The 21,070-nt window shown below is 41.1% G+C and overlaps 1 protein-coding gene across 1 annotated transcript; it reads right to left on the reverse strand.

The window, feature by feature from the left end:
• Nucleotides 1–15,929: 15,929 nt before the first annotated feature.
• On the reverse strand, nt 15,930–18,633 carry LOC6549582. The gene is made up of 3 exons (XM_001974431.3): nt 16,861–18,633; nt 16,713–16,809; nt 15,930–16,485 (listed from the first exon to the last, which is right to left on the reverse strand). The coding sequence occupies exons 1-3, from the start codon at nt 18,613–18,615 to the stop codon at nt 16,022–16,024; spliced, it is 2,316 nt and encodes a 771-aa protein (XP_001974467.2). The 5' UTR covers nt 18,616–18,633; the 3' UTR covers nt 15,930–16,021.
• Nucleotides 18,634–21,070: the final 2,437 nt, after the last annotated feature.

Raw genomic sequence — 21,070 nt, forward strand, 5'->3', positions numbered from 1 at the left:
ATGGAAATTGTTTAATTGCATAAAACTGAGGGGGCGAGAGATAAGGAAATGGAAGTAAGGATTATTCTGCAACTATTTACTTACTGACACTGAAAGTATTTAGACTCAAACGGAAGCGCCCCTCTTGTCCTCTTCAAATCAAACTTTTTAGACGGAGAAGATTTTGCTCTTGGCTTTATAAAATGTTGATTTGGGAAACCTTTTGAACGAAGCATCGGATTTTAGCAAATGATGTGTTAATCGGTGCATATTTTCCGCTTTGCCCATATATCACTCAAAAGTCACACGTATTCATAAAAGTCATAAAGTCACATAGTAATTGCTGGTTCATTGTATTATATCATTAATTTCCTATATAGCGCCTGCGGTGGTCGATTTGACACTGGACGTCATGACACTCACATCGAGTAGCAGGTATCTGATAAGTCGACTACAGCGGTCTCTCTTGAATATACATATATTCAACTCAGCATATATATTCTGTGCCTATTTAAAATTGTGAAGTGTGGTTTCATAAATTACCTTAATATTTTAAAATTTAACTGGAAAATATTTTATATTTATTCCTTAAAAGCCAACAAAAGTGTAAATTATGCCAATAGTTTCGCACGTGTGCCATCTGTTTATACATGCGACAAACCCTTATCATCAATTATTCACTAATCCGCACATAATATACCCGTAGTTGTATAATTGTGACACGAAATGTCAACAGCTTTTGTTGTTTCCCCGGCCAGCCCACCAACTACTACAGAAATCCATCAATTTATTATGCGAAACGTGGGAGAATTCCTAGATGTTGATGTGGAAACTATCCGCAAAATTCCCCCGAAAATCGACAACGCACAAAATTATTCAAGTCAATGAACAATTTAATTTATCATTAATATAGAATCCGACAAAAGCGTGGATCCAACGAGGGGGGAAGTGTCGCCTGGCGTGCTGCCATCGCGTGGCACTTGAGCCAAACTCATATATCATCTTCTCTGGGATCTGCTAACGAATGACAGGAAACCGAACCGCTCCGAAAGACGCTGAACTGAACCGGAGCTGACCTGACCCCGACTTGCATTCGCTGTGGCTCGTCGAACATTTTTTCTAATATGTTTGATTTTACTTTCAAATGGGTAAGCTCCCCTGTTGCCCGCCCACCGCATCGTGCCCCCCACGGGCCATAATTCTGACCGCAGAACTTGCTGGCATCAGCAGCATGCACTTAGAAAAATATCTGCAAAACTCACTACTTTTTAATTAAATCTGTGATGACTTTTGTCGCTGTTGGTTAGTTGGTTTGAATGTATCAGATTGTTGAATGTTAATATAGGAACCTATTTATTAGCATAGAAATACAACAAGTTTTCATCCCTTTTTTGCAGTGCACGAGTTGCCTGGCAGACAGCAGCAGTCTGACCATTAATACTCAATTGGCTGTGCTTCCCGTGTGGATTGTGGTCGTGGTTGTAACCCCACATCCGCTGGCCTGGCTCCGCACAATCCCCGATGGCCAGGAAGGTCCTCCTATCTATTCTGCGGTATACTCCACTGCATTGGCTGCCGTCGTCATCTTTGTCGTCTTGTGCTGACACTTGAATTGAATCGAAATTGGTTATTAGCAATTCTTACAAGAATCCCAGCGAGCAACGGGCGAAATGCAGAGAAATCATGAGGTAGTGGGCGCACCAGATGAGGAACGATGTTGGCCAGCTTGCTTTACTGCTTTTCTGCCTTCCTGCTTGGCCGAGTCACTTGAAAAGCGAATATGTTGACAAAAATGAAATTGGACAAGTTGGTAGGAAGGTGCGCGGCCACGGCAAGGTGAAATGTGCCCCATTTAAAGCGACTTTAAGGATGCTAGGTAAGCTTATATATTACTCAATAGGTGTAATTTTTTATAGTTACAGGGATAATATTTTCGAAGCAAGCCCAGTTCCATCATCAAATCTAATCTGGAGCGCAAGTCCGAACAAATCCGCACGATTCAGGGACAACACTTACTAAGACGGCAGTAATGTACATATAAAGATACACATGTGCGGTCGGATGTGGACGTGTGTGTTTCTGCTACGCAATATTTATTTGCCACCTCATTTTTTATGGCCCCCAGCTCAGTGCGAGCTGGCGAACAAAGCCTGCCAATGGCAAGTCAACTTCTGCCAGTTTGATAGCCGCTCCGTGTCAATGCAAACAATGCAGTGGATAACAGCGCGCAGGAGCAGGGGCGTGGCCGGAAAGCCGGAAAGGGGGCGGTGGCAGGATAACAGGAAGCATCGAACAGAGAGCGGACATATCAATGGTTATTTGGGGGCAAAATGAAATCGTTTCTGCGAAAACGTACAGCGACATGGCGATGATCCCAGATTTGACAAACGCCTAAAACAAATCAATCTCTATTAGTAAATGGGTATTTTTAATTTAGTAATACATTGCCAGCAAAAATGTAGTCTATTCCTATACAAAAAAGTATTCAATATGTCATTAAATACATTGAGCTATGATGAATTACACTGAGCTCATAAATGTTTCTTTCCATGGATTAAGGAACCCTTTGCTATTTTTTCGACCACCGGTGTAGGTGCGCCAGTTGCGTTTCCGTGGAATGGCAGCCATGTTTACGATTCGATCGCATTCACACACGATTTTGATTTTGATTTGTTTGCAGAAAACTGGAGAGAGTGCATTCGCTCGGAATATCTAAGTTTTGTCGGCTTCGAGTTCCACAGACGAGGCTCCTGCTTCTGGCTCAGTGGGTTCCTGCTGATGCTACACAAAAGCCAGCTACGAATCGCATGCTTTATGCATAAATAAACAAATCACTGAAATCAAAAACATTCGAAATGACTTCAAAACTCAGCTCAATGTGCATCCAAGGACGAGTATGCGTTCGCATACGCATTCGCATTCGCATCGAAATGCAGTCGTTAGACATGTTTGCTCAACGTTTCCTCGCTTTTTATTCTATTTTTGATATCTTACCACTTCCTGCTATTTGCCTTGCTTCATTTTGAGCGATTTAATTTTGCTAACTAGTTTGCTAACAGGTAAATTGTGGTACAAAAACTAGTGCAGTCCAACAATAGTGAAATGCAAACCTCAGGCTTACAAACTTGCATGTTTAGCTCATTATTTTCGGGGTTGCATAATTATGCACTCGGGAATGCAGACGTCATAAAGCTATCAGCACATTTAAAGGCTGCAGTCTGTAATTGGCAACTCATGTTAATGACTTTCACTCTCGCCAAAGCCAAATGAAGGTTATGCCCTGGCCTCCCATTACTTCCATTTACCCCCATTCCTTAGCCTTACCACTTACATATAGCCATGCATATTCATGGGGCCAGCTCACATACGGCCCAAACGAAGTTGGCCCAATCATCATCCAATTAGAACTGTAAAATTATACTAATTACAACTTTGAAATTAGAAATATGCAAATCACTGGAGCGCTCTCTTCGTCTCCGTTATGTCTGGAGCAGAGCTCGGCATGATTAAAAATTTCATCAAAAGCGTATAATACTGGCTGTATGACCGTGCGAATGTCCGTGAGCGCTGCATATATTTGCTTAAATTATATTGACATCCGACGGTCGCCGTGCAAGGCTATGGATACGGATACGGATACGTCTGCAAGACTCCTGATAAGTGAGCAAACCCAAAGCGAAGGCCATCACAAAGTATGCGCTTGGAGAGCCAGCCAAGCGGACTCACATGCGGCCACTATGGAGGGTCATACTCGCACTCGTGAAAGCCAAGTTAAGACCGTAATGCATAAATTATGACCGCACAAGCTGCAAGCCGTAGTATAACATGAAAAATATCAAATGAGAACTAGTTTTCGAGAGCTGAAGGCTACCGAAATTATGATTAGGAAGAACTGGCCTCACATTCGACTATATACTGTATATAGATTCAATCCATATATGGAGGTATGGGTGATTTCGACATTCGTACGCATTCATACTGAAAAAGAAATGTCACAAATAAATAATAATAGAAACAAATTGAATAATATTGCCCAGAAACTTTGAGCCAGCAGCTCCCTTCTTGCCCTTTTTAAATTTTGCTGCTAATGGGCACTAAGTTAGTAGAGGACATAAGGGAACTACACAGAAAAATGTTTCTAGCACGGTCAATGTGGACACTTTAAAGGCCAATTAGCGAGCTCATTTGGGGACCTCGGGAGCTATCTAAGAACCCTTGCAGTTCCATTCGAAGCATCTAAGATAAGATATGCGAAACACGCGTTGAAAGGAGTGGCGAGTTCAGGTCACGTGCCTGCAGAGTAAATTCAATCAATTTACAAGGGTGCAAACTAGTGGCAATTGTTGCCGACTCCTTGGACAGGACATTGCCTAATTGGTCACTAATTGTAATGCATTTTAACCAGCTGCAATCCAAGGGTCACCTGGGGCAGGGGGATCTGACTAGTTCCGAAGATGTCAGCCCCAGAAGAATCCCATTTTCCCTTTTCGGCCTGACAATTTCCATCTACGCATTACTTGATCATTTTCCAATTGACAGCCCGCAGCTGTTGCTCCGGCTTTTCCTGACTGCCTGTTTTCGAATTGTCAAATTAAAAAGGAAAAATGTTGAACTTGATTAGCGAAGCGTTAAAGAAAAAGACACGCAGCCCCGAAAGGAAAAAAGCGGCAACTAAGAAGGCCAAAGATAATGAGCCAGTGCTGAGGCGTCGTTTAAGCGAAACTTTTCGCCCTCCGTTTTTCCGCTGTACTCAAGCCGAACTAACGGCAGTTGTTAGGACTTCAGGGATGAACATTCGCAAATGGTCAGAGATTCCATAAAATTGTTTTGCCAAAATCTTGTCAATAAAATACATTTATATTTAATACAGAATATTCTAAACGTATTCCACATCTAATAAGCCAGTACACTCCTGTACATTCTTAGCGATAATAGGGCATTTGTTTTTGGCGTAGAAAAAGATAAATAAGTTTTCAGCCATCCCTGGTCAAATAGTTACTCAGTCGAGCAGGAGGCAGCTCCCATTGGCAGTTACAAGCGGAGTACAAGAGCAACTGCAGCTGGTATTCCGGCCACGCCCCAAAGGCTTCGGAAAAAGGGGGAAAATGGAGTGAGTAGTCCGCTCCTTTGGTGGATAATTTTGTAATTATTTAACTTAATGGAAAACAAACTCAATTTTCAGCGGCTGCGAAAAAGAGAGCTTATAGAAAAAGTTGGCCAAATATAAGGCACCAGTTTATGCCCCCCATTCACACTGATGAATGGGTTGAGACGACCTGCTAGGTCGAAAACTACACCACACTTTATTCGATTAGTTGGCTTGAGTGGTAGAAGTTTATTCAGCCGAATAAGACAGCAGAAGACTGGCATGTTTTGTGCTCAGCCCGAATGGACGAATTAAGCTGTAACTCTGTTTCATTATTTGTCTGCTGGCCAGTCAGAGGCTTTGGCTAATTGACGGCGCCAAAAAGAATCGGTTAAGGAGCGGAAGGCGGATTCATCGAAAAGTGCAGCTCTTGCCAGCCAACTTATTGCGCAAAGTTCAAAGGTTGCCATAATGAAAAGCGAACGGAAAATTGATAATCCCTTGCCCTTTCATAACCCCCAGGGCGTTCTAGAGCGGATAAAGTTTTGCGTGCTGTCTGGGATCTTTGGTGTTATTAAGTGCTGCAAAAGTTCCCAGCCCCGAAAATGATAATTGGACATTGGGAAGAAAGCCCCCAAAGATCCCCCAACGCCACTGTCGAAAGCTGCATAATTAACACAAAATAATGATAAAGTTCATGGCGAGCCGCGCTTTTCCCAATCGCAACCCATTCAATTAAGTAAGTGTTCCCTCCTCAAGTTTCTGCTCGGCGAGAGATTTACAGCAAAACTTGGTGGGAGTTGCATTTTCTGTGGCTAACTGAAGTCGCGATTGGATTGCAGGCAGTTTGGACGGCATCCCCAACCTCGATAGCTCTTTTGCCAGTTTTCATCCTGATGGGTTTTCGTTTTGTTGTTGCCAGGAGACAGTGATGGCGGTACAATGGACCACCGAACGGAAATTGTTCAATAATCAGCTTTGGCCAGCTTAAGCCATTTCAAAATGTGCCTGTGGTGGAAAATACCCCAGCATGCCGTCACACAATGGGAAATATGGGGAAGTGAGATCGATAATATTTTGGTAAAAACAATTTAAGTTTTGATGACCCAGTATGAGTACAAAAATGTGCTTCATTTGATCTACTGATAACTATAAGATTGCATTTGCATCAAGGACCCTTTTTTTCCACAGCCTTGGAATAAATTACCAGCAAACTCCTAATTAAAACTCAAAACTAAATCTTAAGACAATACGCGTGGTATAAGCCGAAACCGCATTGTCGAAAATCCAATTAGGGCGTAGGTAAACAGAAATGCAAATTGAAAATGAAAATTCAAAAAAGAGGTGAGAACGAGCAGAAGACAAAAGTATGTTTACAAGAGAGGGGCAGAAATAAGTTCTTGCTTTTCCATATTTGCACTCATTTGTTCTTGCATATATTTATTTAGTCGATGGCAATTAAAGTCGCGCTTTGCAAATTAAATGAAACCATTTGCGCTCATTTCAAGCAGAATAAAATAATGCAAACTCTAATTTATACGAAACTGCGCGTATGCCAAACTGCGACCTCCTTTCAGCACTTGTTTTTCTTATTATACCCGTTACTCGTAGGGTGAGAGGGTATACTAGATTCGTTGAAAGTATGTAACGGGCCTACACTTTATAGTATACATATCCTTAATCAGGATCAATAGCGAACTTCAAGATCTCGAAAACTATTAAAGCTAGAAAGTTTCTTGCCAATTTCTACAGATTTACCAGAAAAATGTTTGAGTTTCTGGCTTGCACTTCCACCAGCTGAGTAACGGGTATGTGATAGTCGAGGAACTTCTGCCTTTCGTTAGTTTAGCTCGCCTTTTTTTGTGTAGCAATTTTTTATTTTAGTTGACTTCTACTTTTTTAAATCAAAGCGAGCGAACCAGGATGTCCCACCAGCAAACGGGGGGATGCGGGCTAGGGTCGGGGCCAGTCCATTCCATTTTCAACTAAATAAATAAAAAGTGAATTTTTAATTAAAAGTTAAGTGGCAACTCATTTAAATTAATGTTGACTCAAGCGTCATAGCAAAACAGTTGGAGAGTCAAGCGTTGAAAATGGGAAAGTGCGGGAATTCCAGGCGTGGGGTGGAAGGGGCAAAAAAAAGGAAAAATGCAAGGGGTTAAGGACGTTGGTCCCACTCCTTAATAAGCATTATGCACCACAGGACCTTGACAGAAAAAACGCAGAAGCTGCAGAAGAAGGCTGATACACAATGAAGCAGTAAATGTAACACAGAAGTGGAGGGATATTATATTATTTAACCACATAGCTGAAATGAAACATATTGTGAAATGTTAGCTTTAATATAAATATTGAACTAGCAGTGATACTTTTCAGTTACACCAGTGCACTGTTTATTTTTTAATTGGGGTATTTATTACACAACCAAAATCAAAACAGTTAAGCCCCAGATCTAAACCTGCCCATCATTAGGAGCCACAGACTGAAAATTGCTGCAAATGTGTTTGATGATCATGTGTTAATTTTGACTGCCAGACATGGCCAATTAATTACAATGGATGCCTCGAACACACACAGGTGCAGCTGGCAACCCTGGCCGGGTTGTCAGAAGTTGTCAACTCACTGTCCTCGCATATTAAATTTGTTTGCCGAGGTTTATTGAACTGTTTGTCACCCGGGTGCGGCTCCACTTGGTCCACCGACTGCTCCCCAATTGCAATTGATGTATTTACGTCCGTTTGCAATTTGCTACGTGTGCACGGAATATAGATTTTGCACCCAAATTGTTCCACCGATGGATGCAGTCAACCGATTTGGGTTCCGAGCCCAATCCCGGACTCAGTCATTCACTCATTCTGGAAGTAAGGTGCCACGGCCTGCACTGAGGTCAACTTTTAGTAACTAATGTGATTAATGTTTCCTTATACTTTATCGATACCTTAAAGATTTCCCATTGAAGTAACATTTCTACAAAATAATTTAACTTATTTTCGTAGTACACATGACATGACACATAATATTGGTGCTTTCGATTAAGGCTTTTCAAAGGCTTAACTTATATAATTAAAGTATTTCTTACATCTTTTTATTAAGAATTATCTTTTACGTGTACGTTTTTGGGAGTTCGCTGGCCCCTCCTATAAATTTCCCAAACCTGCTGGTTGTATTGGTTTAATTTCATCGTCAAACCATCTGGTGCATTTAAATTTTCCCACCTTCCCAGCAGTTTTCCCTCCGGCTGTCTGTGTGCTTTAGAGAGTTTCCCCAGCTCAGTCAATATTATTGATCAGGCGTCAAATTTCGGGAGGTGAGTCAGAGTCGGTTGCACACACAAATTGTGGCAAATTCATAGTTTTCATAGTTCGGTCTATCCGCACAATATACTCCCCGTGTGTGCTGGCAGTATGGGAAAATGAGGAGCAGCTCTGCCAGCTATTAGCAGGAATAGTAATCGTCCTCCATGGGAGACGTACGAGCAATTAGCACTGGCCGGGAGTCGAAGAAATCAATGCTAAGCGGTATTGATAGGGTTTCCAGTGGGGCTTTGCTGCTGATGCTGATGAATTTAAAGCTCTTGTTTGCTGTTGGCAGGAGACATTGTACTTTCCACCATATATCACAAAAAACCCTCTTTCTTTTGCAAATGGCAGTGCCCTAAGAACATACAAGTATCTACAAAATCTGTATTCAGCGAAAGATCTGCTAGGCCACTTCTAGTACTCATTAATCATCCTACTAGCAACTACATATCCAGCAAAACTAAAGCCCGCCCAGTCGATATCAGAACACTTCAGCCCCGACGATTTCGTTGGACTTTCCATTGCGTAGTGGTAGTAAAAATGAGTTGCCATTTTTTGCTCTATTAATTTTTGTTGCCTATAACCAGTCGAGGCCTGAGGCCGAAGCCTTAAAGCCTGTAAAGTTTAATTGGAGGAAAGTGAAACGGGGCAGAGGAAAACGGCGGAAGTAGAGAGTGAGGCATAGAAATAAAGTGAGGCATGCTAGACCACTTCCGCACGCACACACATACACTAGGGGAATTCGCCATGGCGCTTTATTAATAAAATAGCAAATAGCAGAAAGAACGAGAATATAAAGTTCCATTATGGGTCGGGATATACGCCTTAAGTACTCTTCTTGAACTGAGATTATTATTTTACAAGTAACATTTAACTTAATTATTTTACTCAATAAATTGGCCTTTTGCCTTGAAGGCAAAATAATAATTTTATTTATTTATTTACCAATTATTTAATATATTTTTAAAGCATAGATTCCTTCTTTTTTTTATTAAATTTAATAAAGGAAAGAAGCCATTTAATTGGGCTTATATTATACATATGTGAACAGATAAAAAAATATACGATACATACGCTCAGAAAAGTATTCTTACAATTCTTCGTTCTATTTATTATTCATTAATTAGAATGTGCTTTATAGTTTAGTGGATTTATAATTAGAAAAATGAAAAGAATATGCGAAAAAAAATACTTAAGCTGTAGAAAGAAGAGCGAGAGAAGAATAAGCGAATAAGAATTCCATATTAGCCATATTTTCTATATCCAAGAACAGTGAGAAAGCAGCGCAAACTGACAAAGTTTCTTGTGCTTTTCGCAACTTTCCCCTGCTCATCCCGCCCACTTTTCCGCCTCCCTCCTCTTTTTCCTTTTGCGAACGCCTTTTGCTGTTCGCCTTGCTTCTCCTATTATTTGCGCATTTTATTTCCATTGAACATTTCATTGACACTTTGACAGCAGCATTGACATTTGCGTGACTCTGGTGATTAGAATATGGGCCGCCCGAGTTGCTTTCTCCCCAATTTCACTCCCAATGGGTGGGTGTCTATTTCGGCCTTCAGTCTTATTATGCTCGACTTAGTTTTCATTGCTGCGCCATAAAATTGCCAGCAAAATTAGTGTGCAATTAATTTTATTTCTTCCGCATTGAAAGTAAGTTAGTTTTGGCCTTTAAATGGTTGAAAAAAGGATGGTCATCGCTTTTAAGTAGTCATTTTAATAATCGCTTTATATAAATGTATAAGTTTGCAATTATACAAAAACAACGCTTTTTATGCCATATCATTTCATCACTAAAACTATAAAAATGCTTCCCTTATGCAACCAATTGTAAAAACATTTTTAAAAGCCTTACCGTTTATTTCTGGCCTGCCTGATTATAGCAAAGCTATGATCCGTATTAACTTCAAACACTCTCTGATAAAAAAAAATTCTCCAAAATATTTAAACTGATTTAAAGTAAATTTATTTAAATTGAGAAAACCTTAACGAAACAGGACGGGCATTTAGTTGTTCCTTAAAGATGCTCAGCCCATCGATTTAATTAGGTAGATATATGAGCATTGCTAGTTTCAGACTGCAGATCAGAAAACTTGTCTGCAGAAAACGTTCCAAAAATTGTCATATTCTGAACGGCAATCTTTTGCTTGGTCTTTGTTTCAGCAGGATCAAATTCATGCAAATAGTGATCCTTAAAATATATTGCATATAGTACCAGTCCAAACGCAAAGTCTAATAACAATTTCGATGAACTTCATGCTTGTCTTGTTGGACTTAAGGTAGATTGCAGTTCAATGGCCGTGTTTCCAACGGATATTGGGTACATGATAACATTTTTATTCGCGTGCTTTTTAGTTTTTAGTTTAGTTTAGTTTTTAGTTTTTAGGCAATAAAAAGTACAGAAGATACTTATGTGCATCCAAAGACACCAAATCCCTACGAATTCGAATTTTACTAAGTCAACAGCTGGATATACTAAGCCGAAATCGTAAATTGTCTGGCTAGTTACATATACCCATGAGCGTCTATTGTCTGTGTCAATTTTTAAGTGCATATAGTAACTATTTTGATACTGAAAGTTACTGTGCAAGTTACTGACTACTTGGCTACTTTTTATAACGTAATTAACTTTGGTTTAAAGACATAACTATTTTTAGAGGCTACTTACCATGCTAATAAAAAGGTTGTAAGCAAAATAAATACATTTTATTAAGGTAATGTTTCCTTGCTTGGTATGTCCCAGATAATTTGCCTGAACCTCCTTGGGTGCACTTTGGGTGTGCACTTCTCGCATTGTGGCAAAGAATTTATTTGGCTTGCAATGCGAATCGCTTTTCTTGTCGAATCGTATCGCCTGGCCAATGCACATCGATATATCTGAGTACATCCGGAAACCGATCCAACCTGTGCTCCGAGATAAACGATTGTCGCTTAAAGCCTTTGATGTGCCAATTTTCATAGTTGATAGCCCGTTCGGCTTCCCTTTTCCCCGATATTTTCTGGTGTCGAAGTGAAGGCAGGTAAAAGTTTGCATTTCACTTGTAGGTTTAACTTTAAAGTTTCCTCTCGGTTCGAGCACCAACTTTTGCACTTAAAACGCGTTCATAAAATCGTTTTCTTGCCGGCCTATTTCATTTTCAACAAAAAGATGCGCTTGCTAAATAGCATTTATCTAATTCAGATTCCCTCTTTTGCTGTTCATTTATTTTTCCAGTTCTCGCTCAGTGTTCCAATGGCAAAGCTAAGAAAGCTTGTATATAGGAAAATGATATATATTCTTCTTAGCCTAATTTTTTAAGATGTATATGATGTTTGACCTTAATAAGCGTATCTTACATTTAGCACTACTTGTCCAGTAGTGTCAACTGATAAGCTGCCTATTTGAATACCCATCAAGTAATTGCAGAGCACCTCGCAAATTAAATTCCCCAGATGTACCCCAAGAACTGTCATTACTCTGCCACCCCAGAGCTAATGCACTGACATAGCCCACCATTTACCATCCATCTATCCATCGACCCGTCATTCGAGCCATTCATCCAGACAACCATCCATGAGATCCATCTCTTGTTAGCTCTAAACACAATTGAATGACAGACAAAAGACATTGGGAGAATGCAGTTTGAATATTACGTATACGCCACGTGGTCCTCCTGACATACTGACTGACTGTTTGTCTGCTTTTGCACTTTAGTTTTTTGCAATTCCGTCATTATTTTCTTATCGTACATAGCCTCAGGCATTTAATTGAACAAGTGAGCACTTTATTAAAATGTCACTCAACTGAGTTTAGTGCGATATACGAGTATGCAAAAAGTCGTGGCGAGATGGGGTGAGCATTGGTTGGCGATGGTGCCAAAGGACGAATGCGGCAATGGCCGTCGACGTGGTCTGTGCAAATTTCATTACAGCGGTGTCAGGCCTTTTGACAGCCAGTTTCACCTACATTTAGCACAGTCCTGCAGAAGCAAATGGCGAGGATATTTCGAATTTCGACTACTCTAATTAAGATTGTTTCAATAAATAGTGAATTAAAAAAAAAACTAAGTACATTTTGGATACCAAAAAAAAGAAGCAATATATTTAATATTGTATATATCTGGTTTGGCGAAAATTTAGTTCTACATTTCTAGTTTTGACTTGAATCTTTTTCTTCAAATTTTTGGAAATCAATTTTAGGAAGCATTAGAATACCACAAATAGATGGCGCAATCTGAATTTAAATTTAATTTTTGACTATATTAATAAGTTTGGTACAGCACAGTGAAATAATGGTACCATTGCCAAGATGAAAAACAAAAATGTTGTTTTATATGCGCCTCGTTAGAAATAATATACCCTCTAAGCCCACCTATTACCACGTATAAAAACTACATAAACAGCAACAATAACAGGAACGGGACCAGTTGCAGTCACGGATGCCGCAGTCGGCTGCATTTAGCGTATGCATATTTAATATTTCCCATGCAAGTTGCAAGTTTCAGGCGAAACGAAACGAAACGAAACGAAACAACAACCGAAACTCCAGAAACTCTCCAGCCAAAGCCATGGAAAAGAAGGATAAAAAAGGGTTGCGAACTGAAGTTGCAAAAAAGGGAACACAGCTCATACTCGTATATCATTTGACCCTGCTGCAGAAGTTGCCCCCATATCCTTTTCCCCGTTTCCCGCTAACAAGAGGCAAACAACAGGAAAACCAAAACAGTGAAAGAGCGAAAAAAAAGTTTTGAAATGAAAAAGCAGTCAGCATATGAAATGAGTTTATTACTCAAAATGCTCCACTCCGTGTTTATACGAGCATGTGTGTGCTGGTGTGTGTGTGCGGCACGCTTTAAGTGGCATGCACCACGAGGCGGCCTGGGGGGGCGTGGCAGCTGAAAGAAACGGGCTGACGTTCTTCTCCTTCCGCCTGGCAATAGTTAGCTAGATTTATTTATAAATAATTTCCACGCATAAATCGCTGCGCAGCTTAATCAAATTTGCGGCTGACAGTGAGTAGTAGCAAAGGTATATGACCGCGGCCGAAATCTTTAAGGAAATCTTTGGGATAACATAAAGTTGTATACTTTAATGCTCTTTGGGCTTTTAGTGGCACAGCTACTGCTAGTTACTACTATTTACTTTTGTTTAGAAATGTTGTTTTGTGGGTATGTATATTTTTAAATTTTATGGAAGCGAGGCCTCACATTTTCCAAGAACAGGTATATTTGCTATAATTTAACATTCTTTCTTTTAAGTGTTTCAATTTCCCAGGATTTGTATCCTTTCTCCCCTGTTGGTGCAACTCGCGCTGCAGCGAAAACACTTACAGCATAGGATAATCATCTGCATTTCGCTGTCGGGAAGGAATATGCAGCGCAGGGGAAATGCTCCAAAAATACCTAACTGCGTTAATTGAGCGCGACATTTGCTGAAACTAGAGCATTATATAATGCAAAGCAGGAACGCCAGGGGCGGATGCGTTGGCAGCGGATGTAGCGCAGAAATAGCGCGGAAATTGGCTTATAGATGCCGGGCCATAGATATGCAGCTATTAGCCGTCTTCCGTTCGACCAAATTGCGGATTGAAGAGGCACATTCCGACTTGCACCGCATATGTCCACCATAAATGCATTTGTGTGTCTGCCTGTCAGTGAGTAGGTGTGCTGCTGAGTACCTCAAATTGCTTTCAGTGGCCAAAAGTATGCCGCTGTCAAGATTATGTTACTTCTGGCAGAGGGTCAATCGTAAAGTTCTCCCAAGAGCTCCCAGATGGGCAAACTATTTCGAAAGCATCAAATCCGATTTAGGAGAGTTCAACAGAATATATTATTAGCATTTTTTCAGTAAATTGTTTTTCAAAAGTTGTTTTTAGATTTAATATAAGCGAAGTTCTTGAAAATAATCAAATTTACCGACGAACCAAATTCTTAGTCTCCCGTCTTGTTTTATAACGATTTCACTAAGCGCATTAGCCTTAGTTTCTAGCATTTTTTCGCAGCTTCCACTTGGCCAGCGAGGCCAAAGTTGGTCTAACCAGAAGAGCAAAGTGGTAAAAAGGGTAAAAAAATTGGCAGAAGGTCGCTCCTCTGCATTAGCTGGTCTGCAAGCGGCTCAAGTGCAAAATCGAATTTAGCTAACGAAATTTCATCTTGCTTGCCAAGAATGCCGCCCCATCCTTCTTGAACTATTCCACCTTACCTGTGCCAGTCCCCTTAACTCTTTAGCCCGCACAAGTCCCCCTAAAAAATCCAACTTTTCTAACCCCTCTTAACAGCAGCCGACGATGGCGATAAGCGCCTGGAACATGCGTGCTAAAAACACACATAAGGACACCCTTACAAAAATCTGCACACCGAGAAATATTCAACCAATGAATCTCAATTTTTCGATAGTTCTGATAAGAAATCCTTTTTGCTTTTAGTTATTTCGCAGTTTGAAAAGGACCTGTTATGCTATCGGTATAAACGAGATGATTACAATTAGGAATTATATTTTGTAAAACTAAGAACATTTATTAGGCTCGACCTTTCTCGCAGTGTAAGAATGCACCTGTGTTCCCCCTAATGTTGGTTACAAAATCAAAAAAAAAAGCTCCCGTGAAGGCAGCTTTTGGGTGGAAGATGGGAGCCATGGGCAAGGGCTGCTTAGTTCGGGGTCAAAGGGTGCTGCAAATTCAGCTGGAGCACCAGCATCAGCACCTTTGCCATTAACCCAACTCGGTTGGTTTTGGTTCGCTTTTTGCTGGGTGCTGATGCTACTGGTGCTTCCTCTTTTTTGCTATTAGTTTTCGCCGCTTGTTTGTGTGTGCCAGCAGCAACACCCCACCGAAAGCCCCACTCTACAAGCTCGCCTCGAACATACCTGTATACCTGTTCGTTTTTTGTTTTTAAGTGCAACATGAAATGTGCATACCAAGGCGCAGGCCAAACCAGACACGGACTTCAGCCTGGACAGACTCCGAGAATCCCCTCTACCTCCACGCACCACCTCGACCCACCTGACACTTCCTGCCCCGCCAGCGTCGCATCTGCGTTTTGCTGGGCTCATCCTTAGATGCTACTTCCAATTCACCACTGACTAATACACTCCCAGTGGTTGCACCTATAGATATTCTGCTGTGTGGCGACTATGTAACCAATGTTTTCGTAGTTTTGTTGCAGGGCCCAGAAACTAAGATATATGGCAGCTGCCAAAAGATGCAAAACATGGCTTTACCTTACATATGTTTTATACAGTGCTTCACAAAACTTTCTGAGCCCCATGCTATTATAAACACCCAACATAAATTTGAACATTTTGTTGCCCTAAAAGTGAAGTAAAAATTTGACTGCGCAGAATTGTTTTTAACTATCTACAAATTAAGAAGAAAAGCATGCATACTTTTGAGCACTACTTTTTATGACAGCAGCCATGTCCTGCTGCGTGGCTTCTGATGCACCATTTAGGAAAAGGAGGAGAGGTCCTGCGCATGTGTCTCTGACAGCTGCTGGAAGTGAATTTGCTGGGAAATTAAAACCACCGGCAGTTAGAATAGTTGTGAAGTATGCCAGGCCGAACTAATCAAGCTTGACTCTCAAGAATTATACGATATGTGCCGCTAGGCACATTTATTGTCACCTATCCTATGTGTTATAATGGCTATAAAAAAATATAGAAACATCTACCCATCTAGAGAGTGCTACCTTCTTATTCTGAAGAGGCTCTTGTTGCTTAGCCGGTTTAGGGAGACGGAGGCCAAGCTCAGCTTCGCCCTGAGTGACGATTTCAGGACTTGGATATGGGTGTCCACCTCTGAGATCTTCTCCTCCAGGCGAATGTGTTCCAGGCGTAGCTTGCTGACTACCAATCGCTTGCTGCTCACATGATCCACGGTTGCATCGTAGTCCAGCAGCAAATCCGGATAATGCATCAAGCAGCCGGCTTTCTTTAGCTTGAGTATCTTTTTCTTCACCCACTCGTGCTTAACCATTTCCCGGTAGTGTCGAGCCCTGAGGTCCTTTTTCAGCTGCAGCTGCGTATTTAGCTTTGACTTCATGTTTTCAAGCAGGTCCTCGTTCATTTTCATCTTGTTCTTCAAGTGTGCCATCGCATGGAGATCATAGGTCTTGCGGTCGCGAAATCGCTTAAGTTCTATGTCCTTTTCTAAAGTTTAAAAAATTTCCCAAATTAAAAAGGTGTTTTTAATCTAAATAATGGAATAAGATACAAATACGATTAAAGGATTGAGAAGATTAACATAACAGTGTTTTTAATATAATTTTAAAATATATAAATAATTATAGAAAATAACAGAATATTTAGCTTACAGAACTTTTTGTAAAAGCATTAAAATGTTATTCATCGAATTCCTAATAATTCCAAAGACTTACCTTTATTTTTAAGCCGCAGAGCGTTATTCCCAGCATGATTAGAAATATATTCGAGCACACGGAGGCCATTGCCCAGATTTTCCAATTTTTCCAATTTCTAAAATAACTAATTAAAGAATTTTGAATACGAAAAAAGGTCTGCTCTTACGAATTTCAAGGCCTGCAACCGGTGCTGAACATAAAGCAATTCCACTCGAACGTCGGAAGTTTCATCGCGGGTCTTGTTCATTTTTTTGAGAAGCTCATTCACCACAATCGTCACGCGATCAAATCCCTCCCTGCAAAGTGTTTCCCTGACTACCGCTTCGAATTTGGCTAATATCTGGGCGTCCTGAGCGCGGGCTGCTGCCTCCTCCTCGAACAGCTCGCTTCTTTGCTTAACACTTAACTTTTGAGTCAGCTTAATTTGCTCCAAGCGATTATCCAGTTCTACCAGAGCAGACATCAGCCTTTCGCGGTTAATCGTGTCGATTTGCTTGTCCTCGCTGACCATGGAAAACTCCTTGCGCCTCACATAGTAATCTGTGGCGATCCTCTCGAGCGCCTGGTTGCGTTGTATTTCATATTGGTAGTCGATGACCAGCTGACTCAGTTCGTCTAACATTTTTTCTTTGTCCAGCTGTCGTCTCAAACGAACGGAAGTTCTTTCTTCATGCTCAACCACTTCGTTTATTAATCCGGTGAGGAACTGCTCAACCATCGCTACTGTGGCCATATGAATCTCATTGAACGAACCCGATGAGGAATCGTCGAAGACCGTTGAACTGATCCGGAGGCTAAACAAATGTTCACTTATATCCTTATGTGGCCTTTCTTTTGGCTCAATCTCATTATAAACTTGCTCATCGGCTTCGGATACAGATTCGCTACTGATCTCTATGCTGTGTGTTTTGTGGTCAAGATTTTCGGTGGACTCATCCACTTGGAGATCCACGAATGAGTCCGATTCTCTGTGATCTTCTTCTTTCTTGACGGCCGCAGATAATTCCTTCTCTTTCCTTTTCTTGGTCCTTTCCTTCTCTTTGGTCAGCTCTATATTCGCAGCACTTTCAGTAGCAGAGAGGTTGTCAATATCAGGTAGACTACCAAATATTTCCAAAAACTTAAGTCTTTCAGATTGTTCCTCATTATCCGGTTCATTAAGGTCACTTTCATATTCCGATAAAGTAGACTCTGTTTCAGTATTAGAATCCGAAGGAATACTAGTTAACGCTTTTTTTGAATCAGAATCCGAAATGTTGTGTTGATGGTGATGTATTGAGGGTAAGGATTCTATTGACTCGACGATCCGTATCTGCACATTATAGGAATCTGTCTGGGTCTCCTGTACTATCTCAGCTACTTTTGGCTTCTTAGGTTTCAAAACATATATTTTATAACGACCCCAGAGTCCAGCTTTGTTCATTGGTGGCCTATTCCTGCTACCCCTGCCTCTGGATCTTCGCGAACTTGTGGAAGTTCTGGATAAAACGGAGGTGTTCGATTCCGTAGACATTGCACTAGACCGATTTGCAGGAGAGTCGAAAAGGTAGTTTCTAGAGAAACCATCACGGAAAGAAAATTTTTGACTTAATCTCCGTGACGTTTCTTTAGAGCTTGCCAAAGTGTTCTCTTTCCTTTCGATCGGTCGTAGAATGGCTTGGGATGAAACCTCCTTTTGTGGCTTTTTGGCCACTTTACGTGGCTTATTTGCAGCCAGAGTTTTTGAAGTTCCTTTGGCTTTTGTTCTTTTTTGCTGTCTTACCAGTTCTTTGGTCAAATCTTTATCATTTTCTGTTGGCACTAAGGTCTCTTCAGGCACTTCTTTTGATTGAATAGTTGATCCTATTCTCGATGTGGGTTCAAAGTCTGTGGAGTATTCCGCGCCTTGCGATAAAAGTGAGCTCCTTTGAATTATACTCATGGTGGGATGAATAACAAAGCTCAAAGTAAGATAAGCAAACAAACAAGGAACTACGAAATAAATATTGGGAACATACGAGAGTGTCGACCCAACGAAAATGAAAGTGTTTGATATTTAGGTAAAAGGCACCTGAACAAAAATTAAACTTTGTTGACTGCAATGAGTTAGATATAATCATTTGATATAATCATGGTCCAACTTTTAGTGCAAACAGAATCCATGAAGTATGCCTGTTTGAAAAGGTGGGCGGAAAAGGAAAGGCAGATTTAAGCGATTCCTTTTTTGGCTGACTATCGTGTTACCCACTTTTAGCCCGAAGAAGCTGCATGTTGCTGGTTAATATCATCACTCATGTATGCCGCATACTAAAGAGAATTTATCATGTCTGCTGCTGCCGCCGTTGATGCAGCCATAAAAAATAGAAGAAACTAGTGAGAAGGACTCTGAAGTACAGGGCATCATGGCTAAGGGACCCACGGGGACCAAGGTTCCAGGCTTTTGGGCTTTCGTCTGCATTGCTTGGCTCCGAGCTGTGGCGCCTCGCATTGTCGCTCAAGTGTTTCGGCAAACTGGCTTGCCGTCTGTGCGGCAAGCTGTGCAGAAAGCAAGGTGGCAAGAAGTTGCAGGATGTGGACGAAGCGGTCTAAAGGATATCTGGCCTTATGGGGAAGGGATAGCAAGTTGTCGTCGGATCCTGACAGACTAGCCTAATTGAGCAGGGAGCAAAGTGCAGAGATTGTCCACGGATAAAATAGACAAATATATTTAGCCATAAATAGCCTGATGGTATTTTTTGCTAATCGATTTATTGACTTACATGCAAGGCACCCTTGATATATAATAATATATGTAATGGAAACGATGATGTGTGTAATTAAAATATATTTGCATCTTTTACAACATTTTGTTTATACGAAATAGATGAAAACAATACAGTTCTCTTAAAATATGAAGTGGAAAAATACTTATGAGTTGATTGAAATTATCTGTAGAGTACTTTCAATGCGACACCTTTTTTCGTGGCTTGGTTTAGTTTGATGTTGCTGCCACGGCTGCTGAATATTCGCAAATTCGTTTACGTTACCCAGTCAGTTCCCCTTCTGCCTTTTCCCTCCGGGCGACCACCATCAGCTAAGTAGATTTGGGCTACCTGCATGCAGCTATGCTGCAGCGTTTAAGTGGGTATATAGTATATTCCTTTTTTTGCTCGGCGGTGCGGGAGGGAAATGGGCTTTGGTCGCTTTTCTCTTTTCCCGGGACTTCTGGCAAATTGCCTAAAACTTTCTTTATATTTGATGTAATGAATTTCAGCGGGAAAGAGACGCAGCTAGATTTGCGATTGCCAGGGAGAGTGGGCCACAAAAAATACCAAGGACGGAAATGTGATGGAAAGCAGAAAAAACACAACGGCAGCCGAAGCAGAATGTAGCATACATTGCGTATGCGTAATGTGTAACAGATACTCCACATACGCCACGTTGGCTGGGCGTGTGTGTGAGATCCGTTTCCGCAATTAAAATGTTGATTACATGAAGTACGACTGCCGCTTGTTTGTTTCCCTTGTGCCACGCCCCCATTTCGCCCATCCGATGCTGTGGGCGCCACAAAGGAAAACGGAAATTATGTGTAGATGCGGGCGTTGGCGCTTAGCTGAGCTTTTCATTCGGCATTAACAACAGCGTGGTAAAATGGCAGCGGTGAAGGCAACAACAATGAGCAGAGACCATAAATTGCAAACATTTGGCTGTTTCGCGATAAGCAATCCGTTGCCAAAAGGAAGGGGGAGCAACGAGTTTAATGACGTACCTAGATTACTAAGGCCCAGATAAGCGATAAGTCGGAATACACTACAGTTTAAACGCGGCTTTAAAATCTAAAAATATTCACCTCATCACTAGAATTTTCTAATTGGCATGTTTTCTTTTTAGATTTGATCATGGATGCGAGACAACACATAATTGAATAATATAGTTATTTTTGTATGATGCTCCCGCGCTGCCTTGTCCTTATTACTCGATGAATTAGCTTGATTGCTTTTGATTTGAAATTTATGAGTAACAATCGAATTTTATATCAATAATATAATGCGGATAGGAGCAGAAGTCTATGGCATGTTTTCTCTTCCCAACGTAAAAATAAGAAGAATGCTGCAATGGCTGAAAATAACGCGCCTTACACCGTAATTAAATCAATCATACGACCTGTTGGCAAAGAGGCCCAGACAGAAACAGAAGTGAAAGGAGCAGCCAAAAAGAGCGGGGAGGCGACTGGCGTGACGAAGGTAACGCCCCCGAATACACCTGGAGAAATTCACGCCCCCCTGCCCACGAGCACCTTGCTTAGCATAAATGAATATTTATAATTCAAACGCCTTTTGCCCATACTTTTTCCTTCTGCATGCAAAACAGCGGCGGCGACTGAAGACCCGCAAAGTGCTTTTTTCGAAGACTGAAAT

The sequence above is a fragment of the Drosophila erecta genome, unplaced genomic scaffold (genome assembly GCF_003286155.1).
Source record: "Drosophila erecta strain 14021-0224.00,06,07 unplaced genomic scaffold, DereRS2 tig00000092-arrow-pilon, whole genome shotgun sequence".
Classification (NCBI taxonomy): domain Eukaryota; kingdom Metazoa; phylum Arthropoda; class Insecta; order Diptera; family Drosophilidae; genus Drosophila; species Drosophila erecta.

Excerpts from the sequence above, each read along its gene's own strand:
- LOC6549582 (XM_001974431.3), bottom strand. The coding sequence starts at position 18,615 with ATGAGTATAATTCAAAGGAGCTCACTTTTATCGCAAGGCGCGGAATAC. Across the intron at positions 16,810-16,860 it reads GGTTGCAGGCCTTGAAATTC|AAATTGGAAAAATTGGAAAA; the intron begins GTAAGAGCAGAC and ends TAGTTATTTTAG. Across the intron at positions 16,486-16,712 it reads TCTGCGGCTTAAAAATAAAG|AAAAGGACATAGAACTTAAG; the intron begins GTAAGTCTTTGG and ends TTTAAACTTTAG.